Source organism: Eleutherodactylus coqui, chromosome 5, assembly GCF_035609145.1.
Source record: "Eleutherodactylus coqui strain aEleCoq1 chromosome 5, aEleCoq1.hap1, whole genome shotgun sequence".
Classification (NCBI taxonomy): Eukaryota; Metazoa; Chordata; class Amphibia; order Anura; family Eleutherodactylidae; genus Eleutherodactylus; species Eleutherodactylus coqui.
In genome coordinates this window covers 144,352,744-144,378,185 of record NC_089841.1, presented here as the reverse complement: position 1 = coordinate 144,378,185, position 25,442 = coordinate 144,352,744, and the positions used below count along the sequence as shown (strand labels likewise).

The following is a 25,442-nucleotide window of genomic DNA, read 5'->3' as shown; positions in this document are numbered from 1 at the left end:
CTTGGCATTCTTGGCATTTTCCTTGCAGGACAGACCTACACTTCTAAGGGTTATAATTGGCTGTCTGTCTTATTTGGTTAATTGCCTTTTTCTTTGCATTATGATACCAATTTTCTCTGACCTAAAGAACAAAACTGTCCAAATCCTGCTCTACAGGGTGTTGTAATATAGTCTGATCCAACACTAGTTATATACACTATAATCAGAGGGTTTGAAAGTAATCTACAAAAGTTGAGACACCTGTAGAATTAGTTTGCATCCAATTACAAACCATAAATTGTTTTTTGTGCTGCAGAGCAGCTGTCCTTGTTGTGTTTCCTGAAAAAAGTAATTTGGTTAAAATTAGAGATAAGCGAACGTACTCGTCCGAGCTTGATACTCGTTCGAGTATTAGCGTGTTCGAGATGCTCGTTACTCGAGGCGAGCACCACGCGATGTTCGAGTTACTTTCACTTTCATCTCTGAGGCGTTAGCGTGCTTTTCTGGCCAATAGAAAGACAGGGAAGGCATTACAACTTCCCCCTGCGACGTTCAAGCCCTATACCACCCCCCTGCAGTGAGTGGCTGGCGAAATCAGGTGTCACCCGAGTATATAAATCGGCCCCTCCCGCGGCTCGCCACAGATGCATTCTGACATAGTTCAGGGAAAGTGCTGTCTTGCTGGAGTTGCTATAGGGAGAGTGTTAGGAGTTATTTTAGGCTTCAAGAACCCCAACGGTCCTTCTTAGGGCCACATCTAACCGTGTGCAGTAGTGTGGAGGCCGCTTTTTGCAGTGTTGCACTTTTTTTTTTCTATATCGGCCGTGCAGAGCATTGCGTCCTGCAGTAATTTTACATTGTCCAGGGCCAGTAGTGGTGAGGCAGGGACAGAAGACATATTTAGTGTATATAGGCAGTGGGCCTTTCCAAAAACATTTGGGAAAAAAAATCTATTTGGGCTGCCTGTGACCGTCCTCAGTGTACTGGGTCTCTGCTGGGGGTAGTTGTCCTAATTCATACGCAGCCAGCTAAGTGTTACAGCAGGCTTGCGCAAAATTCTTTCCTGGCTCTGTGTTGCCTGTTACATCAGCGCTGTATTCCTGTCCACAGTGAAACAGTCTGCAGTAATTTTACATAGTGCAGGGCCAGTAGTGGTGAGGCAGGGACAGAAGACATACTTAGTGTATATAGGCAGTGGGCCTTTCCAAAAACATTTGGGAAAAAAAATCTATTTGGGCTGCCTGTGACCGTCCTCAGTGTCTCTGCTGGGGGTAGTTGTCCTAATTCATACGCAGCCAGCTAAGTGTTACAGCAGGCTTGCGCAAAATTCTTTCCTGGCTCTGCTGTGCATTCCGCAGATCAATTTTTGGAAGGCACAGCTATTTAATAAGTACTGTCTTCTGTTCTGCACTACTGGCCTGCCTATGTAAATACAGCATGCTGTACTGGGTAGGGGTAGGCCTAGAGGATGTGGACGCGGGCGAGGACGCGGAGGCCCAAGTCAGGGTGTGGGCACAGGCTGAGCCAGTGCGGTGGCCAGGGGTAGAGGCAGGGCCAGACCGAATAATCCACCAACTGTTTCCCAAAGCGCCCCCTCGCGCCATGCCACCCTGCAGAGGCCAAGGTGCTCTAAGGTGTGGCAGTTTTTCACAGAGACGCCTGACGACCGACGAACAGTGGTGTGCAACTTTTGTCGCGCCAAGATCAGCTGGGGAGCCACCACCACCAGCATGCGCAGGCATATGATGGCCAAGCACCCCACAAGGTGGGACGAAGGCCGTTCACCGCCTCCGGTTTGCACCACTGCCTCTCCCCCTGTGCCCCAACCTGCCACTGAGATCCAACCCCCCTCTGAGGACACAGGCACGAGTGCCTACCGGCCTGCACCCACACCCTCACCTCCGCTGTCCTTGGCCCCATCCAGCAATGTCTCTCAGCGCAGCGTCCAGACGTCGCTAGCGCAAGTGTTTGAGCGCAAGCGCAAGTACGCCGCCACGCACCCGCACGCTCAAGCGTTAAACGTGCACATAGCCAAATTGATCAGCCTGGATATGCTGCCGTATAGGCTTGTGGAAACGGAGGCTTTCAAAAGCATGATGGCGGCGGCGGCCCCGCCCTACTCGGTTCCCAGTCGCCACTACTTTTCCCGATGTGCCGTCCCAGCCCTGCACGACCACGTCTCCCGCAACATTGTACGCGCCCTCACCAACGCGGTTACTGCCAAGGTCCACTTAACAACGGACACGTGGACAAGCACAGGCGGGCAGGGCCACTATATCTCCCTGACGGCACATTGGGTGAATTTAGTGGATGCTGGGACAGAGTCAGAGCCTGGGACCGCTCACGTCCTACCCACCCCCAGAATTGCGGGCCCCAGCTCCGTGCTGGTATCTGCGGCGGTGTATGCTTCCTCCACTAAACCACCCTCCTCCTCCTCCTCCAACGCAACCTCTGTCTCGCAATCAAGATGTGTCAGCAGCAGCACGTCGCCAGCATTCGGTATCGCGCGGCGTGGCAGCACAGCGGTGGGCAAGCGTCAGCAGGCCGCGCTGAAACTACTCAGCTTAGGAGAGAAGAGGCACACGGCCCACGAACTGCTGTAGGGTCTGACAGAGCAGACCAACCGCTGGCTTTCGCCGCTGAGCCTCCAACTGGGCATGGTCGTGTGTGACAACGGCCGTAACCTGGTGGCGGCTCTGCAGCTCGGCAGCCTCACGCACGTGCCATGCCTGGCCCATGTCTTTAATTTGGTGGTTCAGCGCTTTCTGAAAAGCTACCCACACTTGTCATACCTGCTCGGAAAGGTGCGCCGGGTCAGCGCACATTTCCGCAAGTCCAAGACGGACGCTGCCACCCTGCAGACCCTGCAACATCGGTTTAATCTGCCAGTGCACCGACTGCTGTGCGACGTGCCCACATGGTGGAACTCTACGCTCCACATGTTGGCCAGACTCTATGAGCAGCATAGAGTTATAGTGGAATACCAACTCCAACATGGGCGGCGCAGTGGGAGTCAGCCTCCTCAGTTCTTTACAGAAGAGTGGGCCTGGTTGGCAGCCATCTGCCAGGTCCTTGGAAACTTTGAGGAGTCTACCCAGATGGTGAGCGGGGATGCTGCAATTATTAGCGTCACCATTCCTCTGCTATGCCTCTTGAGAAGTTCCCTGCAAAGCATAAAGGCAGACGCTTTGCACTCGGAAACGGAGGCGGGGGAAGACAGTATATCGCTGGATAGTCAGAGCACCCTCATGTCTATATCTCAGCGCGTTGAGGAGGAGGGGGAGGAGCATGAGGAGGAGGGGGAAGAGACAGCTTGGCCCACTGCTGAGGGTACCCATGCTGCTTGCCTGTCATCCTTCCAGCGTGTATGGCCTAAGGAGGAGGAGGATCCTGAAAGTGATCTTCCTAGTGAGGACAGCCATGTGTTGCGTACAGGTACCCTGGCACACATGGCTGACTTCATGTTAGGATGCCTTTCTCAAGACCCTCGCGTTACACGCATTCTGGCCACTACGGATTACTGGGTGTACACACTGCTCGACCCAGGGTATAAGGAGAACCTTTCCACTCTCATACCCGAAGAGGAAAGGGGTTCGAGAGTGATACTATACCACAGGACCCTGGCGGACAAACTGATGGTAACATTCCCATCCGACAGCGCTAGTGGCAGAAGGTGCAGTTCCGAGGGCCAGGTAGCAGGGGAGGCGCAGAAATCAGGCAGCATGTACAGTGCAGGTAGGGGAACATTCTCCAAGGCCTTTGCCAGCTTTATGGCTCCCCAGCAAGACTGTGTCACCGCTCCCCAGTCAAGGCTGAGTTGGCGGGAGCACTGTAAAAGGATGGTGAGGGAGTACGTAGCCGATCGCACGACCGTCCTCCGTGACGCCTCTGCCCCCTACAACTACTGGGTGTCGAAGCTGGACATGTGGCCTGAACTCGCGCTGTATGCCCTGGAGGTGCTTGCTTGTCCTGCGGCTAGCGTCTTGTCAGAGAGGGTGTTTAGTGCGGCTGGGGGAATCATCACGGATAAGCGTACCCGCCTGTCAACCGACAGTGCCGACAGGCTTACACTCATCAAGATGAACAAAGCCTGGATTTCCCCAGACTTCTCTTCTCCACCAGCGGACAGCAGCGATACCTAAGCAATACGTAGGCTGCACCCGCGGATGGAAGCATCGTTCTCTATCACCATCAAAAACGGGGACCTTTTTGCTTCATCAATCTGTGTATTCTATTCATCCTCCTCCTCCTGCTCCTCCTCCTGAAACCTGACGTAATCACGCCGAACGGGCAATTTTTCTTAGGCCCACAAGGCTCAGTCATATAATTTTTGGAAACAATTTTTATACGTTTCAATGCTCATTAAAGCGTTGAAACTTGCACCTGAACCAATTTTTATTTTAACTGGGCTGCCTCATGGCCTAGTTACCAATTAAGCCACATTAACCAAAGCGATTAATGGGTTCCACCTGCCCTCTTGGTTGGGCATGGGCAGTTTTTCTGAGTTACATTAGCACACCAATTTTTTTGGGCCCTCGCCTACAGTGTAATCCAAATAATTTTTTGCCCACCTTCATTAAAGCTGACGTTACATCAGCTGTGCTGGGCACTGCAATGGGATATATTTATGTACCGCCAGTGGCTTCCTGGGACCCACCCATGCTGTCGGTCCACATGGACTTCCCATTAGGGAGATGTACGTGCCTGTGTATACTTATAAAAAACTCGAGCCTGACTGGGGCATGCAGTTTGGGCCGAAGCCCACCTGCATTTAAACTGACGTTAGCTCTGCTGTCCAGGGCACTGCAATGGGATACATTTATGTACAGCGGGTGGGTTCCAGGGAGCCACCCATGCTGTGGGTGCACACGGAATTCCCATTGCGGAGTTGTACCTGCCTGTGACTATTTATAAAAAAACGCAGTCTGACTGGGGCATGCAGACACCTTGACAGAATGAATAGTGTGTGGCACATAGGTTCCCCATTGCTATGCCCACATGTGCAGCTCCTGATGGCGGTGGCACAGGATTATATTTCTCATTGCTTCTGTACAGCATTGTGGGCTATCATCCTGCCCCTTTTAAAGAGGGTCGCTGCCTAGCCGTGCCAACCCTCTGCAGTGTGTGCCTGCAGTTCCTCCTCATGGCAGACGCACTTATAAATAGACATGAGTGTGGCGTGGCATGAGTGCAGCTGAAGGCTGCGCAGGGACACTTTGGTGTGTGCTGTGGACACTGGGTCATGCGGGGGGGGGGGCAGCATGTAACCCAGGAGAAGTGGCAGCGGAGTGTCATGCAGGCAGTGATTGTGCTTTGTTGGAGGTAGTGTGGTGCTTAGGTGCTTAGCTAAGGTATGCATTGCTAATGAGGGCTTTTCAGAAGTAAAAATTGTTGGGAAGGGGGGGCCCACTCTTGCCGCATCAGCGATATACAAAAATGCTCGGGTCGCCCATTGACTTCAATGGGGTTCGCTACTCGAAACGAACCCTCGAGCATCGCGAAAATTTCGTCTCGAGTAACGAGCACCCGAGCATTTTGGTGCTCGCTCATCTCTAGGTAAAATCATAAATTCAGTCAATTATTGCATTTCAAGTTAAAATTTTATAATATTTTTAGGTTTTTAACTTATTTTGAACTTTTGAACCTTTTCACATTTTTTGCTGGACTTGAACTGTGTTAATGTCAAAATAACTGGAAAAAAGTAGGTGTTCTAAAGCCCCATTTACACACACAGATGATCGTTCAAAATTCGTCAGAATCTGACAGTTTTGGGAAATCATTTTGCATTAGCTATTAATAGGCTAATCAGCCCATTAGTAGCTAACTAGCTTCATTTGCATGTATTTAGAGAACAGCGGGTGGTTTGTTCTCTAAATGCATCACTATTGTTCTCCAGCAGGACAGCAGCTAAAGAATGTTATCAGCACTGCCATGGAGAACTCAGCGTGCGGTCTCTCTTATCAGGGAAGACAGATTTTAAGCTAAGCTTAACTCAGCAATGGACGAAAGGTGCATGGTAAGTGCACGATGAGCACTTATTTACAAGCAACAATCGTTGTGTGTAAAAGGGCCTTTAAGCTTTTGACAGGTAAGATAGATAGATAGATAGATAGATAGATAGATAGATAGATAGATAGATAGATAGATAGATAGATAGAGACAGCTTTTATAACATAGCAGCTCAGCTCTATTATTAAGTCACCAAATAATGTAGTCAGATAGTAATAAATAAATAATACACTTTCTGTACCTCTAAACATAAATGTGCCCCTTCTGTGCTCCCTGAAACACCTTCCCAATGAAATTCCGGACAGCATCAAAGAAATCTTCCTAACGTACGCATCTGACAGACTCCATGTGGTTCCATGCAGAGCAGAGCCTGACTTCTCATCACTGACGTACTGCTAGGGGTCGCGGGGGTCACAATTACGACCTGGCCCCTTAGCAAACAGGGGCTCGCAGGCCACCTGCCAGATACAGTATCACTGCCATGGCCCATGGGTCGACTGTAGGTGGCATTCAAGGAGGGAAAGGCCGTTACCGGTGAAGCCAGCAACCAATTACAGGCCGCACACTTACCCAGTGCACTCTTTCCACTGAGACACAGCAGTTGTGATTGGTCACAACTGCAGTCTATCAGTGCACTTCCGGGTGCGTGATTGGTCCGGCCGGCAGTACACTGACCAATCACGCAGCCGGCAGTGTCGGGGAATGCAGGAGAAGACTGGAGGAGGTGGTAAGTACTGTACATACTCAAATATGTACAACTGGTATAAGTTATACCAGCTGTACATATAATTATATACAGGAGATACCTAGGTTATACCAGCATGGTCCATATTATTATATATAGGAGATGTCTAACTTATACCAGTTGTACATCTATAATTATATACAGGAGATACCTAGGTTATACCAGCATGGTCCATATATATAGGAGATGTCTAACTTATACCAGTTGTACATATATAATTATATACAGGAAATCTCCACGCAGATGTGAAACCATCCTTACACCAGGATGGTTAATATCAAAGTACTAACAACCACTTTACCGTAAGTGTGTGTGTATATGTGTGCTTCACATGATCCACCCACTAATCACGTGACATCATCACAGGTCCTAAAGAATATATAAACACAGAACACGATAGCAGCCATGTGCTCACAGGATCTGTGATGATGTCACTGTCATATGATCAGTCACATGGTCTCTGAGCTCCCCCCCCCCATCCCATGATGGTAACACTATCACAAGTCCTCAATCCTAGTGCACTGAATGAGGAATTATGGGCAGACTACATCGCCCACAAACCCCCGCAGTCTCAGTTGCTATGGATACAGCATTGCTCAGTCTGGTAGTTTGTAACTGATTGTGAGACAGCTGGACATCTGTGTGCAGACTTCAATAAATAACACCTCACAAATGTACACATACATAGCTAGCAGTGCATAATGACCAACAACATTGAAGCATAGTTCTTCACCACTATCTTGACAAGCTCCTGAATGTAATATGTCATCTCAAGTGCTAATGCCACCAACACCAGTCCAGCCTTCATCTAATCATGAACCGTTGTCCAGTGGTAAAACTAACTGTCTCTGGCGTGCAAAATGTCACTACAGAGGGATTATTTATGAAGCTTACATGACACAGCGAAAAGCCACAATTTCACCTCAACCACCAGCTGAAGTTTGTAAATCTCATGCACCAGATAAGCTAACGCAACAAGCCAACATGTCTCCTCAGCGAGCTGCTGAAGTTGGTAGATCACTGTTTGCAATGTTGGAAAATGGTAAATAATGCCAATAGCTTACTATTTGCACGGAAATATTTGTACTAACTGCAAGTCCTTACAGTGTATATTAGTAAGTGGCGCATCGCGCCACCAGTAACACTGGTTGTATCCCTTCGGTATGTTCACAGGTTGAAATGTTGCAGTATTGGTATTGCTATTTTGTACATTTACTGACATTTTCTTATTCATAGGTGTTCAGCACAATTACAAATACAGATAGTCCCCGACTTGCGAACATTCGACTTACGAATTTCGCTAGATACGAACTATCTGTCCTGCACAGTATGATGTAATGCTATGGCATTACATCATGCTGTGCAGGGACCGGACAAGCTTCTATCAAGCCTGATAGAAGCCTGTCCGGTCAAATCGCGGTTGCTAGGCAGCCGGGGGCCTTCTGAAAGGCCCTAGGGCTGTCTATGCAGAGCGCCTATCAAGCCGTGCGCTTGATGGGCACTCTGCATAGACAGCCCTGGGGCCTTTCAGGAGGTCCCCGGCTGCCTAGCAACCGCACAGTGTCCCGCGATCTCATCGTGGGACGCTGTACGGGCCCCCTGAACGTCGGGTGCAGGCTGTTTCTTACAGCGGGCACCCGGCGGCAGCAGTTCCGACAAGCCGCGCCGCTCGGCGGAACTGTTAACACTCTAAATACCGCTGTCAGAGCGGTATTTAAAGTGTTAACAGTTCTGACAAGCGGCGCGGCTCGTCGGAACTGCTGCCGCCGGGTGCCCGCTGTAAGAACAGCCTGCACCCGACGTTGTATGGAGCGGGATCCACCCGCTCCATACCATTTGTTCGACTTGCGAACAAAACGGACTTGCGAACGGGCTCCCGGAACGGAACCTGTTCGCAAGTCGGGGACCACCTGTAATGTCAATAGCTTACTATTTGCACGGAAATATTCTGACCAACTCCAATCCCTCTTACTATATATTACATTAGTGGCGCATCGCGCCACCAGAAGCACTGGTAGTATAAATAATACTAATAATTAGTCATCATATACAGGAGATTTATGTATAGATGGAACTTTCTGGTGTGACAGGGATATCTGCTGTATATAAATGTATATGCACAACTGGGATAAATTATACATCTCCTGTATATAGTAATATATACCATGTTGGAATAACCTGGGTATTTCCTGTATATAATTGCACACTTTACACGCAATTAAAAAAACGCATCAAAAACCTTCATGCAATTTAAAAAACAGAAACGCATGTATTTTTTAAATCCACCTGCGGTTTTTAATAGTGCATGTGGTTTCTTAAAAACACATGCAGTTTTTTATGTGATTTTAATTGTGGTTTAAAAATGCTACTAAGAGCATTAAACAAAATCTTAGGCTAATTTCACACAGAAGAGTGCGATATCGGGCCGTAAAACACAGCCCGATATCCCACTTGCCAACATGCGATGTCCCCACAGATGTGAGGTGTTTTTGTGTTTAAACCACCTCGCATCACTTCGGGGACGTAGCGATACTCTGCCGAGGATTGCAGAGTGTTTCCCATCGTTTTCAATGGGGACAACCTTGCATTACATTTGTGTGCATCTCGTACGCCATGCGATGCTGTGCTGGCCCCATTGAAAACAATGGGCAATGTGAGGTGTTACAAGTGAACGCCCAAAGATAGGACATGCCACAATATTTTCCCATGCTACGATGCACAAAAAATATCGCTCATGTGTGACCCTATTCAAAAGAATGTGGTTCATATTTGTGTGAGATTTGTCCGTCTCACAAAGCACAAATCTTGCACAATTTTCTTGGCCGTGTGAAAGTGGCCTAAGAGGTTACGAAAAAATTTTCACATAGTCCAGGAAATTAGTCATGTTTAGAAAGCTTACACCAAGGGGCTAGATCGTGTATGTAAATTTTGATTTGCAACTGTATGCAGCACAGTTTAGGTATGGGCACAGGTACAGATGGAGAGGGGAAGCACCAGCCGAACTTTTGCACCCGGCCCCCCGAGCCTTTAGTTACACCCCTGGTGATACTAATATATCATATTAGGTCTATCAGACTACGGACTATTGGTATCCGGTAACTTCTAGAATGTGTTTTAGTGAGAAAGTAGTGATGATGTAAATGTGACAATATGCACCAAAATTTGGGCTCAAAGCAAGTCAATCACTACGGGGTGTAGAGTTAGATGAACGTGTCTGAGGATGCATCAAACTTATCATCCAGTATTGGACATGGTGATAAATGTGACATATTTTTAGACTGACTAGTCTGAATTTACACTATTAGACCAGATAAGTAGGTCTGTGATGATAATATTGATTATTGGGGAAGATTTAGGAAAATTGTCTGAAAGAACAAGCAGCTTTGATTTTTCAATAGCAGAATATGCAATGAAAGATGCATTGTGATTGGTTGCTATGGGCAACAAAGTGTTCTTTTAAAACGTGTCATAAATCTCCCATTATCCCAATGGATAAGCCCCGCCCCTGTGTGTTATATTAGCTGTTAAGATTCCGTGATGCATCACTTCCATCTGCCACCCGAGGAAAACAGATTGCCCGCCAGTCATCTGTTGCTGTAAAATATGAAGATGGAGAAACCCGCAAACAGACGAAGAACGAACCCCTGACAAGCTGAAGGTACAGTGAAGGTCATACTTACGGATAGTTGTAGTGAAGCTTTCTGTCACCCAGACAAAGATTTCATTCCCTGCCCCATCGCAGGTGTAAATACCCCGACCAGGGTCTGTTGGTGCCCCTCCTGATATCCAGTACTGGGGGCACTTTGTACAACCATGGAAGCCCACTGTTACACCCATTTCAAAGGGTACATGTTACTTTGTTGCCCCTAGCAACCAATCACAGCCCAGCTTTCATTTTACCTCAGCAGTATAAGACATGAGAGCTGAACTCTGATGGTTACTATAAGCAACAAGGACAGATTTGATAAATTAGGCCACAAAAGTTAATGGCAGTCATACCCCCAAATATTCTCTATCCAAAGGGACAGTCAGACAGCCAGTACAGGCATTGTTACCATGGTTGCCATGGTAGCAGCAGCCATTTTGGTACAGTCAGTTGAAGGGAGAGGTCATGGAACTGCCATACTAGACCTGAATGTAGACAGAGAGACGATAAGTCAGAAGGTGGAAAAAGACAGAACATAAAAAGAGAAGCATGATAACTGGAGATTTATTATATGAAGTAAATAAAACACATTAACACAATGCAAACGACTGAAACCTCTGTAAATAGTAGAAATATGAGAGAATGATACAATTATGATTGCCCATGTAACGACTACCCAACACTGTACATTGTATAACCGCAATGGCGTACATTACAAAAAATCTTAAGTAACATAGGCTCCTCCGTCAGCCGCAGAAGATAGCAAAGACGGCCCTATATAATACCGATATAACAGCGGTATAATCCATGAAAGCTGCGTTGTAATTGGTTGCTTAAGGCAACAAAAACAACTATCTACAGATGATGTAATAAATCTTCCATTGTCACAATGGATAAGGCCAGCCCCTGTGTGTTAGATTAGCTGTTACATCCAATGATGCGTCATCCAACTGCCAACCATGGAAAACAACAGATTATCTGCCATGGTAAAATATGAAGAAAAACGTGTGGACCGGCGAACACAAAGTCCCGACAGCGTCAAGGTATTGTACGCCTGTACTTGGGCAGAATCGGAATTAGGCTTTCTGTCACCCAGGGCAAAGATTTCATTTCCTGCCCCACCTTCATGTCTACATCAGGCCTGAGATGTGTTGGTGCCCCTCCAGTTATCCAATATTAGGGACACATACTATGCAAGCCCACCTGCTACACCTATTCCCTAGGGCAGGGGTCCCCAACCACTGGGGCCGGGCCGTTAGGTGTCTAGCGCCGGTCCGCGGCACCGCCGGGAACTTTTGCTCTAAACACAAGGCCCGTGGGCCGAATCCGGCCCGCTGCCTTGTGCTATGTGGCCCGCCGCTGACCACCGAAGTGATTACCAGCGGGGGCGCCGCAGCTCCCCGCTGGTAATTGTGCTGATCCCGGCGCACACACTGACGTCTGTGCAGCCAGGAACCTCCTCCCCGAGTCCCCTGCTCATTAGTTCCGCAGGAGAGGACTCAGGGAGGAAGCGTTTCGGGCTGCACACTGACGTCAGGGCAAGCAGACAGAGAGCGACGCTGACAGCAGGGAGGAGGTAAGTATATGGGTTGTGGGGCTGCCTATTACGGGGGGGTACTTATTACAGGGGAAGGGGCTGCCTATTACTGGGGGGCTGCCTATTATGGGGGGGTACTTATTACAGGGGAAGGGGCTGCCTATTACTGGGGGGGTGGGGGCTACTTATTACAGGGGAAGGGGCTGCCTATTACTGGGGGGGGCTACTTATTACAGGGGAAGGGCTGCCTATTACTGGGGGGGCTGCCTATTATGGGGGGGTACTTATTACAGGGGAAGGGGCTGCCTATTACTGGGGGGGGGCTACTTATTACAGGGGAAGGGGCTGCCTATTACTGGGGGGGGTGGGGGCTACTTATTACAGGGGAAGGGGCTGCCTATTACTGGGGGTGGGCTACTTATTACAGGGGAAGTGGCTGCCTATTACTGGGAGGGGGGCTGCGTATTATGGGGGGGCTACTTATTACAGGGGAAAGGGCTGCCTATTACTGGGGGGGGGCTGCTTATTACTGAAGGGGGACCTGCTTATTACTGGGGGGGCTATTTATTACAGGGGAAGGAGTTGCTTATTACTGGGGGGGCTGCCTATTACTGGTGGGGGGGTATTTATTACAGGGAAAGGGGCTGCTTATTACTGGGGGGGCTGCCTATTACTGGGGGGGACCTGCTTATTACTGGGGGGATTGCTTACTGGGGGGGCTGCTTATTACTGGGGGGGAGGGCTACTTATTACAGGGGAAGGGGCTGCTTATTACTGGGGGGGCTGCCTATTACTGGGGTGAGGGGCTGCCTATTACTGGGGGGGGCTACTTATTACAGGGGGAGGGGCTGCTAACTACTGAGAGGTGGGGTCTGCCTATTAGTGAGGGGTGGGGGCTGTCTATTACTGGGGGAGGGGAGATAAATTATATGCTGCCCTATCTGTGTGCTGGGGGGGGGGGGGATAGATTATATACTGCCCTATGTGTGTACTGCCAGGACATTGTAAATGTCATAATTAAATAAGAATGCACTAAACTCCAACTCCCTTCATAACCCCGCCCCATATAACCAAAGCCACGCCCATGTCCCACCCAACCCGGCCGGGCCTTGTAAAAATGGTCTTGCTTGAAGCGGGTCCCTGGTGCCAAAAAGGTTGGGGACCACTGCCCTAGGGTACACAAAGTTACTGGCAACCATACCCCAATATGTGTTATATCCATAGCGACAGTCAAAGGGCCAGTATGGGCATTGTTACCGCTGTTGCCATGGTACAAGCAGCCATTTTTGTAAACAAGCACGAGCAGATAACAAGGTAAGAAGGTAACAAATGATAGAACATAGAGAGAAGCAACCTGTGAGGACAGAGAGATCGAGAGTTTCCATAAACCAGAGGGAACGGAAGAGAAATATGAGAGGGATATTACATTTACTATTATTCTGTAATTATAAAGCGCCAACGTACTATACAGAGCTGTACGGGAGGCCAAACCGCAGGACAATACAGTAGTAACAAGCGAACCCTGCCCTGAAGAGCTTACACTCTATGGCCTGCACCAGCTATAAAGGGTGACCTCCATACAGGGGTCTCGGCTCGTGTGTCGTATTTCATAGATAATTTAGCAATCTAAATTTGCTAACAGCATATTTTTATAGGGGTATTTTCTCATAACATTTCTACATTTCTTTTTAGGGGTCTTCCATTTACTACAGAAACATACCACACCTTGAAGCAACAACATATCAGACGACAAATGGAGCTCGTTGTGAAGATGAAGATGTAATCCTGACGCTACTTCCTACCGCTCATTACCATGTCTAGCTGCTAGTATCTAGATTACAGTTAATGTGTCACTCCAATAGTACTGCGTTTCCCCCAAAATAAAACCCTGCCTTATATTAATTTTTGCCTCAAAAGAGGCACAGGGTCTTATTTTCGGGGGATAGCTTATCATACTTACCTAGCAGGTGCCGTCTGGGTCACTCCCGCTGTTCTTCTCAGTTCCGTCAGGCTTTCTCGCAGTTTTCAGCGCCAACAGAAAATCGCTTGCTGGAAACAGGGATTGTAAATTGCATTCATTGTGATGGCTGTAATTGGTTCATCAAGCTCCACAGTGATTGGCTAAGCCACGGCACTTGGGAACCAATCACAGCAATCACTTGCTGGAGGCAGGGTTCACAAACCCTGTTACCAGCAAGCGATCTTCTGTCAGCGCTGAGAACTGCAAGGAAGCCTAACGTAATTGCAGAGAACAGTGGGAAGGAGCCAAATGGCCCCTGCTATGTAAGTATTTCTTTTTTTTTTTCATGTAGTGTAGCTAGGGCTTATTTTCAGAGTAGTGTTTATATTTTAAAGCCCAATCCCCTCCCGCCTCCGGAAATCGGGATAGGTCTTATTTTCGGCCCCAATATCAATAGTGCACCTCGTAAATGGCCCCAATAGCAATAGTGCGCCTCCTACCTGGCCCCAATAGCAATAGTACGCCTTCTAAATGGCCTCAATAGCAATAGTGCTCCCCCTTAATGGCCCCAATAGCAATAGTATGCTTCCTAAACAGCCCCAGTAGCAATAGTGCGCCTCCCTAATGTAACCAGTAGCAATAGTGCCCCTGCTTAAAGGCCCCAACAGCAATAGTGCACCTCCTAAACGAACGCTTAGTAGCAATAGTGTGCCGCGCCTAAATGGCCCCAGTAGCAATAGTGCGCCTCCCTAATGTCCACAGTAGCAAAAGTGTGCCTCTTTAATATCCCCAGTAGCTTAAGCACACCTCCTTAATCACTACAGTAACAAAAGTGCACCTCCTTAATGGCCCCAGTAGCAATAGTGCACCTCTAGAGATGAGCGAGCGTACTCGGAAAAGCACTACTCGCTCGAGTAATTTGCTTTATCCGAGTATCGCTGTGCTCATCCCTGAAGATTCGGGTGCCGGCACGGAGCGGGGAGCTGCAGGGGAGAGCGGGGAGGAACGGAGGGGAGATCTTTCTCTCCCTCTCTCCCGCCCGCTCTCCCCTGCTCCCCGCTGCGACTCACCTGTCAGCCGCAGCGGCACCCGAATCTTCAGGGACGAGTACAGCGATACTCGGATAAAGCAAATTACTCGAGCGAGTAGTGCTTTTCCGAGTACGCTCGCTCATCTCTATGCACCTCCTTAATCGCCCCAATAGCAATAGTGCACCTGCTTAATGGTACCAATAGCAATAGTGCACCTCCTTAATTTGCTCAGTAGCAATAGTGCACCTCCTTAATGTCCCCAGTAGCAATAGTGCGCCTCTTTATTGGCCCAAATAGCAATAGTACACCTCTTTAATTGTCCCAGTAGCAATAGTGCACCTCCATAATGACCCCAATAGCAAAAGTGCACCTGCTTAATGGCCCCAATAAAAATAGTGTACCTCCTTAATGTCCCCAGTAGCAATAGTGTGCCTCCTTAATGTCCCCCAGTAGCAATAGTGCGCCTCCTTAATGGCCCCAATAGTAATAGTGCACCTCCTTTATGGCTGCAATAGGAAGAGTGCCCCTCCCTAATGGCCCTAATAGCAATAGTGCCCCTCCCTAATGGCCCTAATAGCAATAGTGCCCCTCCTTTATGGCCCCAATAGCAATAGTGCACCTCCTTAATGGCCCCAATAACAATAGTGCACCTCCTTAATGGCCCCAATAACAATAGTGCACCTCCTTAATGGCCGCAGTAATGCACTTCCTTAAAGGCCCCAATAGCAATAGTGCCCCAAATAGTGGTCCCAATGGTAATAATCTCTCCAAAAATAATAGTGCACCAACAAATTTTTTGATTTTGGATTGATTGACTACTCTGTCTCCCAATCTGTGACTTGCAGTACTCCTGGTTTGACCTGGCACTGATCCCGATTCTGTTTGTTGATTTTGATTTGGTCTGATGCTCAGCTCTACTGATTCTGACTCCAGGCCTTGTTGTTGTCTTTGTTGCCTGTTTGCTCCACCAGTCAGCGACTACTCTGCAGATGCAACCTAGGGATTCGTAGCAGCGAAGTCCAGATCCCTGTACAGGGGTTAAAGGGTGAAAACCTGCAATCCTTAGGTCCTGCTACCCAGAGTAGCCAGCACCAAGTCTGGCTGTGGTAGTGCAGTTGCTGAACAGGCAGTTCCAGACACAACAATGCTACAGGAATTTAGCATTATAGAAAAAGTGGTAGTAAATAATTAGACGTTCGAGAGGGTATACAGTTGGGGTTTGTAGGATATGGGGGGAGGAGGTGGGGGCGGTTGTGGGATATGGGGGGGAGGGTGTGTATGGGATATTTATATTTGAAATTTGGTAATGTTTTAAAAGGGGTATTCAGTTCCAACAGGTTAGCCCCTATCCATGGGATAGGGAATAACTAGCTGATCGGTGGGGGTCCAACCGCTGGGACCCCCACTGATTACAAAGAAGGGGGTCCTGGTTGGTCTCCAAATGAAGGAAGCGCAGGTTGGGCAGTGCAGGAAGCACAGGTTGAGCAAGCCAAATGCGCTCCATTCATTTCAATGAGAGTGCCAAAGATTCCCAAGTCAAGCACTCTCATTGAAACGAATGGAGCGAAGTGTGCCTGCCCGACCTATGCTTCCCGCACTGGCCAACCTGTGCTTCCTTCATTCGAGTACCAACCGGGCCCCCCGGTTCTTGTGATCAGTGTGGGTCCCAGTGGTCAGACCGCCACCAATCAGCTAGTTATTCCCTATCCCGTTGATAGGGAATAACTTGTTAGAACCGGAATATCCCTTTAATGCTTTTCGCTAGAATGCTAATAAAATAATTGAACATTTGCTAACTACTTGAATAAAAATTATTTTGTAAAGCCAGACGTGTATATAGCTTATTTTTATAAAACTGTTCAGCGTTATCTCCATTAATGGTTCTCTCCTTTCAGTTTATGCTCCTTACACCAGCATGGTCGATATCACTGTATACAGGAGATGTATATATATATAGATGGAGTATGCTGGTATAACCTGGGTTTCTCCTGTAGTTAATTATATATGTACAACTGGAATAAGTTATACATCTCCTGTATATAGGGATATACACAATGCTGGTATAACGTGGGTATTTCCTGTTTATAATTGCACACTTTACATACAAAACGCATCAAATCCTGCATGCAGTTTAAAAAAAAACTCATGTATTGTTTAAATCCACATGTGGTTTTCAATAGTGCATGTAATGTTAGATGTCCCCACAGATGTGAGGTGTTTTGTTTTAAAACCACCTTGCATCAGTTCACGGTTGTAGGCTTTGTTTTCAATGGGGAAAACCTTACATTGCATTCGCGTGCACTTCGTACGCTGTGCGTGCTGTGGTAGCCCCATTGAAAACAGTGGGCGATGCGAGGTGTTTCTAGGGAAGGCCCGAAGACAGGACATGTCACAATATTTACCCGTGGAACGAGGCAGGAAACAAACCCCCAAAAAACGCTCATGTGTATGACCCCATTCAAAAGAATGGGCTTTATATTCTTGCAAGATTTGTGCGTCTTGCAACGCACAAATTTCACGCGATCTTCTTGGCCATGTGAAAGCGGCCTAATGGTGACTACAAACAGGTTTTCACGGAATCCAGGAAATTAAGGCCCATTTAAACCCAATGATTCTCTCTCAAAAATCGCTCAAAGACATCTTTTGAGCGAGAATTGTTGGATCTAACTGCACGGATATTGTGCAGTTTTCGTTAACAAGTCATTCATCGTTCTCTTTCAACAAGCTGAAAGAGAACAATGAGCCTTATCAGTGCTGAGTTATCAGTGGGATACGACTGATACTATTGTTTCAGCTGGTATCCCACTTGGAGAACAAAGCCAGAGTATGAAGAAGACAGCGGTCCAGCTGTGTTCTGCATACCCCGCTCAGAGTGCTCAGCTGTATACTAGCTGTGTGCTCCGTGAACACAGCAGGAGTATGCAGAAGTTAGCACTCCAGCTGTGTTCTGTATACCCCGCTCGGAGCGCTCAGCTGGATATCAGCTGAACGCTCCGAGATGACAACAGCTGTATGCAGAAGATAGCAGTCCCGCTTGTCTTCTGCATACAGCATGAGCCTTCACTTACACACTTATGCAAAGTGAATGCTCAAAACGGTCACTCAAAATGCCTTTTGAGCGAATTTTGAGCAATCATCTTGCCGTGTAAATGCACACAATGATTATCGCTCAAAATACGTAATTTGCGCGACTTTTGAGACATAATCATTGTGTCTGAATGGGCCTTTAGTCATGTTTAGAAAGCTAGATCAAGGGGCTAGATCATGTATGTAAATTTGTTTTGCAGCTGTATGCAGCACGGTTTAGATATGGGTACAGGTATAGTTGGGGAGAGGACCCAGCTGAACTTTTACAACCGAGCCCCTCAGCCTTTAGCTACTCCCCTGCTTCTCCCCGTCTCCTGCTTTCCAGTGACAGTCATGTGAGTTAGTAAGACTGCTTTGATGCTGGCCAGAGTTTCTGAGGTAAGGGGGTGGCGAGTCAGCAGTGGGTCATTAGGTGAAATAGTATGCCAATGCGTCAACATGCCATGAATGCACATGCCTGAAGTAGTTAATAAATAAATGTATGCTATTTTTCTTTTTATTATTGAAATTCTACTTACCCTTTTAAATACTTTATCAATATTGTCAAATTTTTTGGCCTCTTCTGGTAGCTGTGACCTGATATCACCTCCAATAAATATACTTTCCAAATACATCCATTTTCGTTGAACTACCATCCACACCTATAAACCAGACAAAGCAATATTAGTGATAATTTTACGGAAAAATATAAATTTCATTAAAGAAAATAACTATGCACTTACTGCGATTACTTCTCCGATAAGAGAAAGTGTTTTTTCCCACTGTTGTACTGTATTCAGAAAAGGACCAACAAACCGACTTCCAGAGATACTTTGTAAGTTCACTGCATTGTCATCAAGTATTTGTAGAATATCATCAACAGACCCCAATATACTTCCACGGTCTTGAGTGCCTTTTATATACTTCTGTACAGTAAATTTCATATTTTCCCAAGTGTCTACAATTTCTTTAACACCCTATAAGGGGACAAAACAATGTGTGGTTAATTGCCTTAATGAAACATATAGTTTCCATCAAATTGCTGAAAGCCAAGGTACTTACTCATTTCACTGTTCACAGATTGATGGCAACAGTGTGTCACACACCCAAGTACCGTGTCACAAAACTGCATACGTTTTACTGCAAACTGCCAAACCTTTGCGATACAGCTACTAACTGCTCGGTTTTTACAGGTGAAACACAGTTTTTAACATGTTTCACCTGTAAATAGCATGTGTCTAATACCTGCATCACTAAACTGTGCCAATTTACAGTAAAACTCATGCGGTTCTGCTGTGCAGCAATTGGCCATGCAGTACACTACTGCTACGTGGAAAGCCAGCCTAGTAATAGTGAAGTTTCACTTTTGGGGCCACTTTATGTTTTAAAAGTTTTTTTTATTAAGACAGCAGTTTCTCAAATATCAGTAATGTGGGCACAATTAGCATCACAGAAAAATTACATTACCTATTCTCTATTGGGTTGTGCTTATGTTTTAAGAGATATCACTGTCTCTAATTTTCGGTATATGTAGACAGTCAAGTTGGGGCCACTTTAAATAAGAAATTATCAACAATTATCCAAAACACAGATATTGACCCCAAAGCTCCATTTCCCTTTAGCAGTCCCCTCAGCACCAGTGCCATTTACAGTGCCAGTATTTTGTGAATAGAGAAAGAAGAGGTGCAGTAATAATGTGCTGACAATTGCTGAAACTGTATTTCTGCGGTCTCCATTAAAACAAATAGGAAACCCCATTTGTATGTCTTTTGGCCTCATTTATAAGTATTTTGTATCATAAGAGTTATTGTTTCCCACCTCTTACCTTCTCTATGCTAAGCTCTTTAACTGCTGAAGCTACAATGTTACTGATGACATCACCATACTTGTGTAATTCCATGGCAAACATGTTTTCCAGGGTGAAAGTGTCAGGATTCATTTCAAAACTTGTCCCTGTTTTGGTCATTAGATCCTTCCAATGTCTGCAAGTGCGAGAATTAATGCAAAAAGCAATGCCATGAGCTAATGAAGACAAGCAACATAGTAGTAACATAAATATAGAGAAAACATTTCTACCCCTTTTGGATTTGTCTACATGGGACAAATTTGCTGTGGGTTTTCCGTGTGGACTTTCTGCATGGAAAATCCGCAGCATTTACAGTAATAGCAAAGTGGAAAAAATATTCAAAATCTCATTCCACACACTGCAGAAAAAATGCACTGCGGAAATTGATGCGATGCAGAATTTAAATCTACAGCTTGTGAATTATAGCAACAAATTCCGTGCCTGTGTGGACATATGTTTACTCAGGGCCACTTTGCTAAAGATTTTCTATGAATTTTCAAAGTGGAAAGTCTGCAGCATTTCTGTTGGTATAATCTCCAGCTACTGTTGCAGATTTGTTGTGTATTTTGCTGTAGATTATCTGCATATTTTCCAAATCTGCAGCTACTGTAGCAGATTTTGACCTTTTCCGTTGAAGTCTATAGCAGGAATTCACAAGTATTCTGCACCACATCTGCAGCTAAAATTAACATGCTGTGGATTTAAGTTTCGCACCGCATGTAAATTGTTGCGCTAATTGAGTGCAGATTTTTTCCACAACATGTAGATAAAATTTTGAAAGTCTCATCCACATCCCGCAACTATAAATGCTGCAGATTTTTTGCTCAGAAAAATTGATGGCAAATCTGCGCCGTGTGAACATGGCCTTAGAACAACAACACATTTTCCTATCCCCTTTAATCAACTTGTGTAGAACAAGCTTTTGGTGCATATTTCAATTTGCCCTCCGTAAATGAATTAAGAAGCTTTGGCTAGCTAATTTTCACCTCTCTCAGATATGCAATGTCTTTTGATATGGTTTTATACTAGGTTTAGAGCTCCATTAACTCTTTCCAATCCACTGTCTGTCTTCAGACATTCTAAATGAAGGCTGTACAGTTCTGATGTCAGAAGACGTCTGGCAGGGTATTCTTACTGTATATTACTGGCCGCTCTGTTGTCGGGGGCCTCTCCAGCATATGGAATATTGCAGTACTGGCTCTAGCCAGCAGATGGTGCCATTGTATAGTGGCAAAGAGAGAAAGCCCCCTAGGAAACCCTGAATCCAAAATTGGATTGCAAAGGGATAAAGGTGCTTTCAAATGTGGCAAAAAAATTTGCCACTAAGAAATCTCCGCCAAAATCTGCATGCTTACATGTACATTTTGCTGTGGAAGTGCAGTGAATTTGCTAAGGATGGAATCAGCAGCAATTTAACAACAATCCAGGGCAAAATAAACATGTAAAGCGCACAGATTTTGATGCAGATTTGATACGTGTGAAAGCATGCTATTAAACTCTGTTCATAAATGACTAAATTGTACATTTTTTGTTTGGTTTACCCAATCATGAAGATTACATTTGGTTCTTCAATATTTAAAGACTGCAATACTGAATAATTACGATACTAAAGAAAAAGATTCAAACCTGTCCCTCAATGCTTCATTCTTCAGATCAAGAAGTAAAGGAATTGAGTCTTTAAATTCCTTCATTTTGGACTCAAGGTAAAAAGCCACTGGCAGACTGCGAATTTCTTTTGGAAGTTTTCTGAAAGTTTTGAGAAATTTATCAATTCCATCTTGGAGAATCTGAACATTCAAATTTGCCCACAGTGTTTGTGACCATTCTTCTTTGGCAAGCTAAAGAAATAAATATGCTTGTTAGGCTGCTCTTTACTAATTACTGTACATAGCAATGATTCCCAATTGGGGTGCTGCACCTGCAATTACAATCATTGGCTAATATACAGGGGTCAGAGCTTCCAATCTGACCCCGGAGCATCCCGGCGGGCGCTGCCTGGAGAACCTCTTTAAGATGGGTCTACACGAGGTGGATTTGCCGTAGAATTTTCATGCGGACCCTCCACATGGAAATTCTGCGACATTTACAATAGCAGCTAAGTGGATGAGATTTTGAAAATCTTGTCCACAAGCTGCGGAAAGAGGCAGCACAAAACCAGTGCAAAAACTGACTTGCAGTGCGGAATTTAGTTCCTCAGCATGTCAATTTCATCGCCGTTTCCGCTGCAGAATTCACCTCTTCTCAATGAGGGGGTAAATTCCACACAAAAATAAGTGGGTTTTGAGGCAGACATTCCACTGTTGATCTGCTGCAGAATGTACACTGCGGGCAATGTGCAACAAATCAGCCACGTGTGGACCCAGGCTTAGGATGTGTTTACACATAGCGGAAATGCTGTAGATCTTCCGCAGCAGAAAATTCAGTGGCAAAATCCACAGCATGTACGCAAAACAATTGTGCTCCATCTCACCTCCAAAGTCTTCATGCTTTCAACGTCTCCTTCACTAGACACTTAGTTTCAAACAGAGAAGAGATTTCAGCAGCACGCCAAGTAACCACAGCAGTGGGGGAGAGCAAACCAGATTTGGAAGGTGCACGCTCACTGTAGGATCCGTACTTCAAGGGTCCCATAAGCCAGTAGACAAATTAGGGTGTATAAGCAGCACCGCATAGGAATCTTCAAATAGTCATCAGGTAGTCATCATTAGGATTAAATTCCAAATATCATTTTTATTGGCTAAAACTCCATCCGTTATAGAACTTGCAACGTTTCGTCCGACACAGCGGATTTTGTCAAAGTTGACAAGGTCCGCTGTGTCGGACGAAACGTCCAAGTTCTATAGCGGATGGAGTTTTAACCAATAAAGATGATATTTGGAATTTAATCCCAATAAGGACTACCTGATGACTATTTGAAGATTCCTATGCGGTGTTGCTTATACACGCTATTTTGTTCACTAGCCACTTAGCGGACTCTGGTGAGCACAGGTGATGCCCAGAATATCTGACCCCTTGATCTCACCCTTTTTTGATAGGGTTACCCCAAGGTAAAATATTTTTACAAGGGGTGCCCCAAGGCTGAAAAGATTGGGAAACACTGGTATACAGACCTACATGTGATAGAAAAATAACTTTATAATACAAATTTCTGAATATAATTTTCAAACATTAATCTTTTCTTGAGTAATAAATCCACTCAACACATAAATGTGGTGCTACTTTAGGGCTTCATGTACATCGCAGAGCCACAGAAACTGTATGAGCGCACATGGAGCCCAGAGTTATAGCCATCATGTTGTGCTGTATATGCTTCCAAGGAAGAATATCCTGATAATATACCATCAAATGAAGAATGCATAGACTTTATTCTACTGGATTATGAAAGCCAACAGAAAATGCTCAGTATGCTTCCATATAAAATTGAAGGCCTACATAGGAAAAAAGAAACTCTGTGCACCTTTATGAAAACACTATGGCCATTCACATGAGCCCTTAAGGCCCTTTCACACACAACAATCATTGTTTAAAATTCATTCAAATGGCGAAAGTGAGCCATAATCGTTACGTGCAAATGCAGGCAGTTGTGCACTTTTCATTTAACGATGGATTTCAGCTTGGACAAAATCCATCATTGAAGCCGCTAATAGACTGAGTGAATTCCATCTTTGAAATGCATTTCACTGAGTCTTTTAAAAGGCCCCATGATTGATTTGTTTACCTTTCATACACAATTAGTTTATTGATTATGCAAGTAACAGATGTCAGTAGAGGACAATGAAATCCCTCTGGGCAGATAATCCCTCACACAAACACAATGTCTGCACTGCTACTGAGTTTGCTTTAGCTAATGAGAGAAATTGAGTGATTCTGTGCGTTTAATTTTATGCAAAACTATTGTTAAATCTTTTAAACTTTCGGCTGTTTTTAGCGATTATCTTTGCGTGTAAAAGGACCTTTACAGTACTGTACATTGTACGCTTCTGGGTGAATTACAATTACACTCACAAAAGGCCTTTTGTTAACATGACTACAATAATGATCGATTTTATGGATACTCAAATACTGAGGCTTCACCATACATTCATATTTTTTTTAAATCACAACGGCTCACATCAGAAGCATCTTTGCTAAAAGGACCATTAAAATCCACCAAAAATGTAATTTATATTTTACTGAATAGAATAGTACAGCAGGGTGACCAATGTACAAACCTTTTGTGCACTGTAGATATCATAAATTTGACGCAAACCCTTCATTTCCTTTTGCACTTGTAAGAGTTCAGGATATAAAGTTATAGGAAGATCAAAAAGTTTTTCAGCATTTGCCAACTCCTGTCTGTTCTTTTCATACTTCACAAGCTCTTTTTCATAAGCATCAAGAACCTGTAAACCTGTAAGCAAACAGGCATCATATAGACATTTTTAACAAATTTCTGATGTCATTTAAGTGTACAAAAAAAAGTTTTAAAGTTATAAGTATATAGTTAGATTTTTTTTCTGCACATTTTATGCTGTTTAAGGGGTTTTCCATCTCTAAAAAAATGGATGAGATCCTCACCCCCCCCCCCCCCTAATCAGCTGTTCACCTGCTGTCACGGTGTATGGAGCAGAAAGCAGACAGCTCTGTACATTGTGCAGTGGCTGGGCATGGTATTGCAGGCACAGCTATCACTGAAGTGAAATGGAGCTGTGTTTGCAATAGCAAGCCAGATCACTGCACAATGTTTGGAGCTATCTGATTCCTACACCATATACCATTAAAGTGGCCCAGTGAATAGTTCATCAGTCTGGGTCCTGGGAACATTTTTTTAGAGCTAGAAAATTCCTTTAACCCTTTCCAATCCATTGTCTGACGTCTGAAGACATTCTGATTGAAGGTTGTACAGCTCTGATGTCGGAAGACGTCCGGCAGGGTATTCCTACTGTATATTACTGGCTGCTCTGTTGTCGGGGGCCTCTCCAGCATGTCCCATACCGCAGTACTGGCTCTAGCCAGCAGATGGCGCCATTGTATAATGGCAGAAAGAGAAAGCCCCCTAGGAAACCCTGAATCCAAAATTGGATTGCAAAGGGTTAAACTACTATAAGTTTGCAAACTATTACTATAAAGAAATTCACTAGAAAGATTCATCCTACGTGAAACTAAAGAAGAAGAATAACCTCTTTTCGTGATCAGTTGTTCGTTCTAGTCTTTTGCACTTTAAACAGTAGTTTTAATCACTTAGATGTCCACTACCAACGAAGCACAAAAAAAACTGCATACAATTCACATCACTGATCTTTCAGTATTAGCTTTTTGGTAGAAAATTGTCATTTTAACTAATGAAATAATAAAAGTCAATGCCAAACTATATTTATATATAGATGTTAATATATAAAAGTGAAATGCTATTTAAATATACTGCAAGCCACTTTCCCAGGGCATAAAACAGCATTAACAGAAACAACAAATTACATTAAACCTTAACATTAAAAGGGTTGTCCCACAAAGGATATTTCACATTGATCCACAGGATAGTTTACAAATATCTGATCACTGTGGGCTCTACTGCTAAGACCACCAGCAATCACTAAAATGGGGCCCCTAATTCCTGGTTCTCTCTCGTATTGACCAAGATGAGGAG

At 45.3% G+C, this 25,442-nt stretch overlaps 1 protein-coding gene across 1 annotated transcript in view; it reads right to left on the bottom strand.

Moving 5' to 3' along the window:
• DNAH10 (dynein axonemal heavy chain 10) overlaps window positions 1-25,442 on the bottom strand; it is a 147,721-nt gene that overhangs the window by 85,990 nt on the left and 36,289 nt on the right. The window contains exons 24-28 of the mRNA XM_066603357.1: window positions 24,031-24,209; window positions 21,446-21,657; window positions 19,799-19,955; window positions 18,717-18,950; window positions 18,513-18,635 (exon numbers count right to left, since the gene is read on the bottom strand). Of these exons, the coding sequence (XP_066459454.1) occupies window positions 18,513-18,635; window positions 18,717-18,950; window positions 19,799-19,955; window positions 21,446-21,657; window positions 24,031-24,209 (905 nt within the window). The remainder of the gene's footprint in view (window positions 1-18,512; window positions 18,636-18,716; window positions 18,951-19,798; window positions 19,956-21,445; window positions 21,658-24,030; window positions 24,210-25,442) is intronic.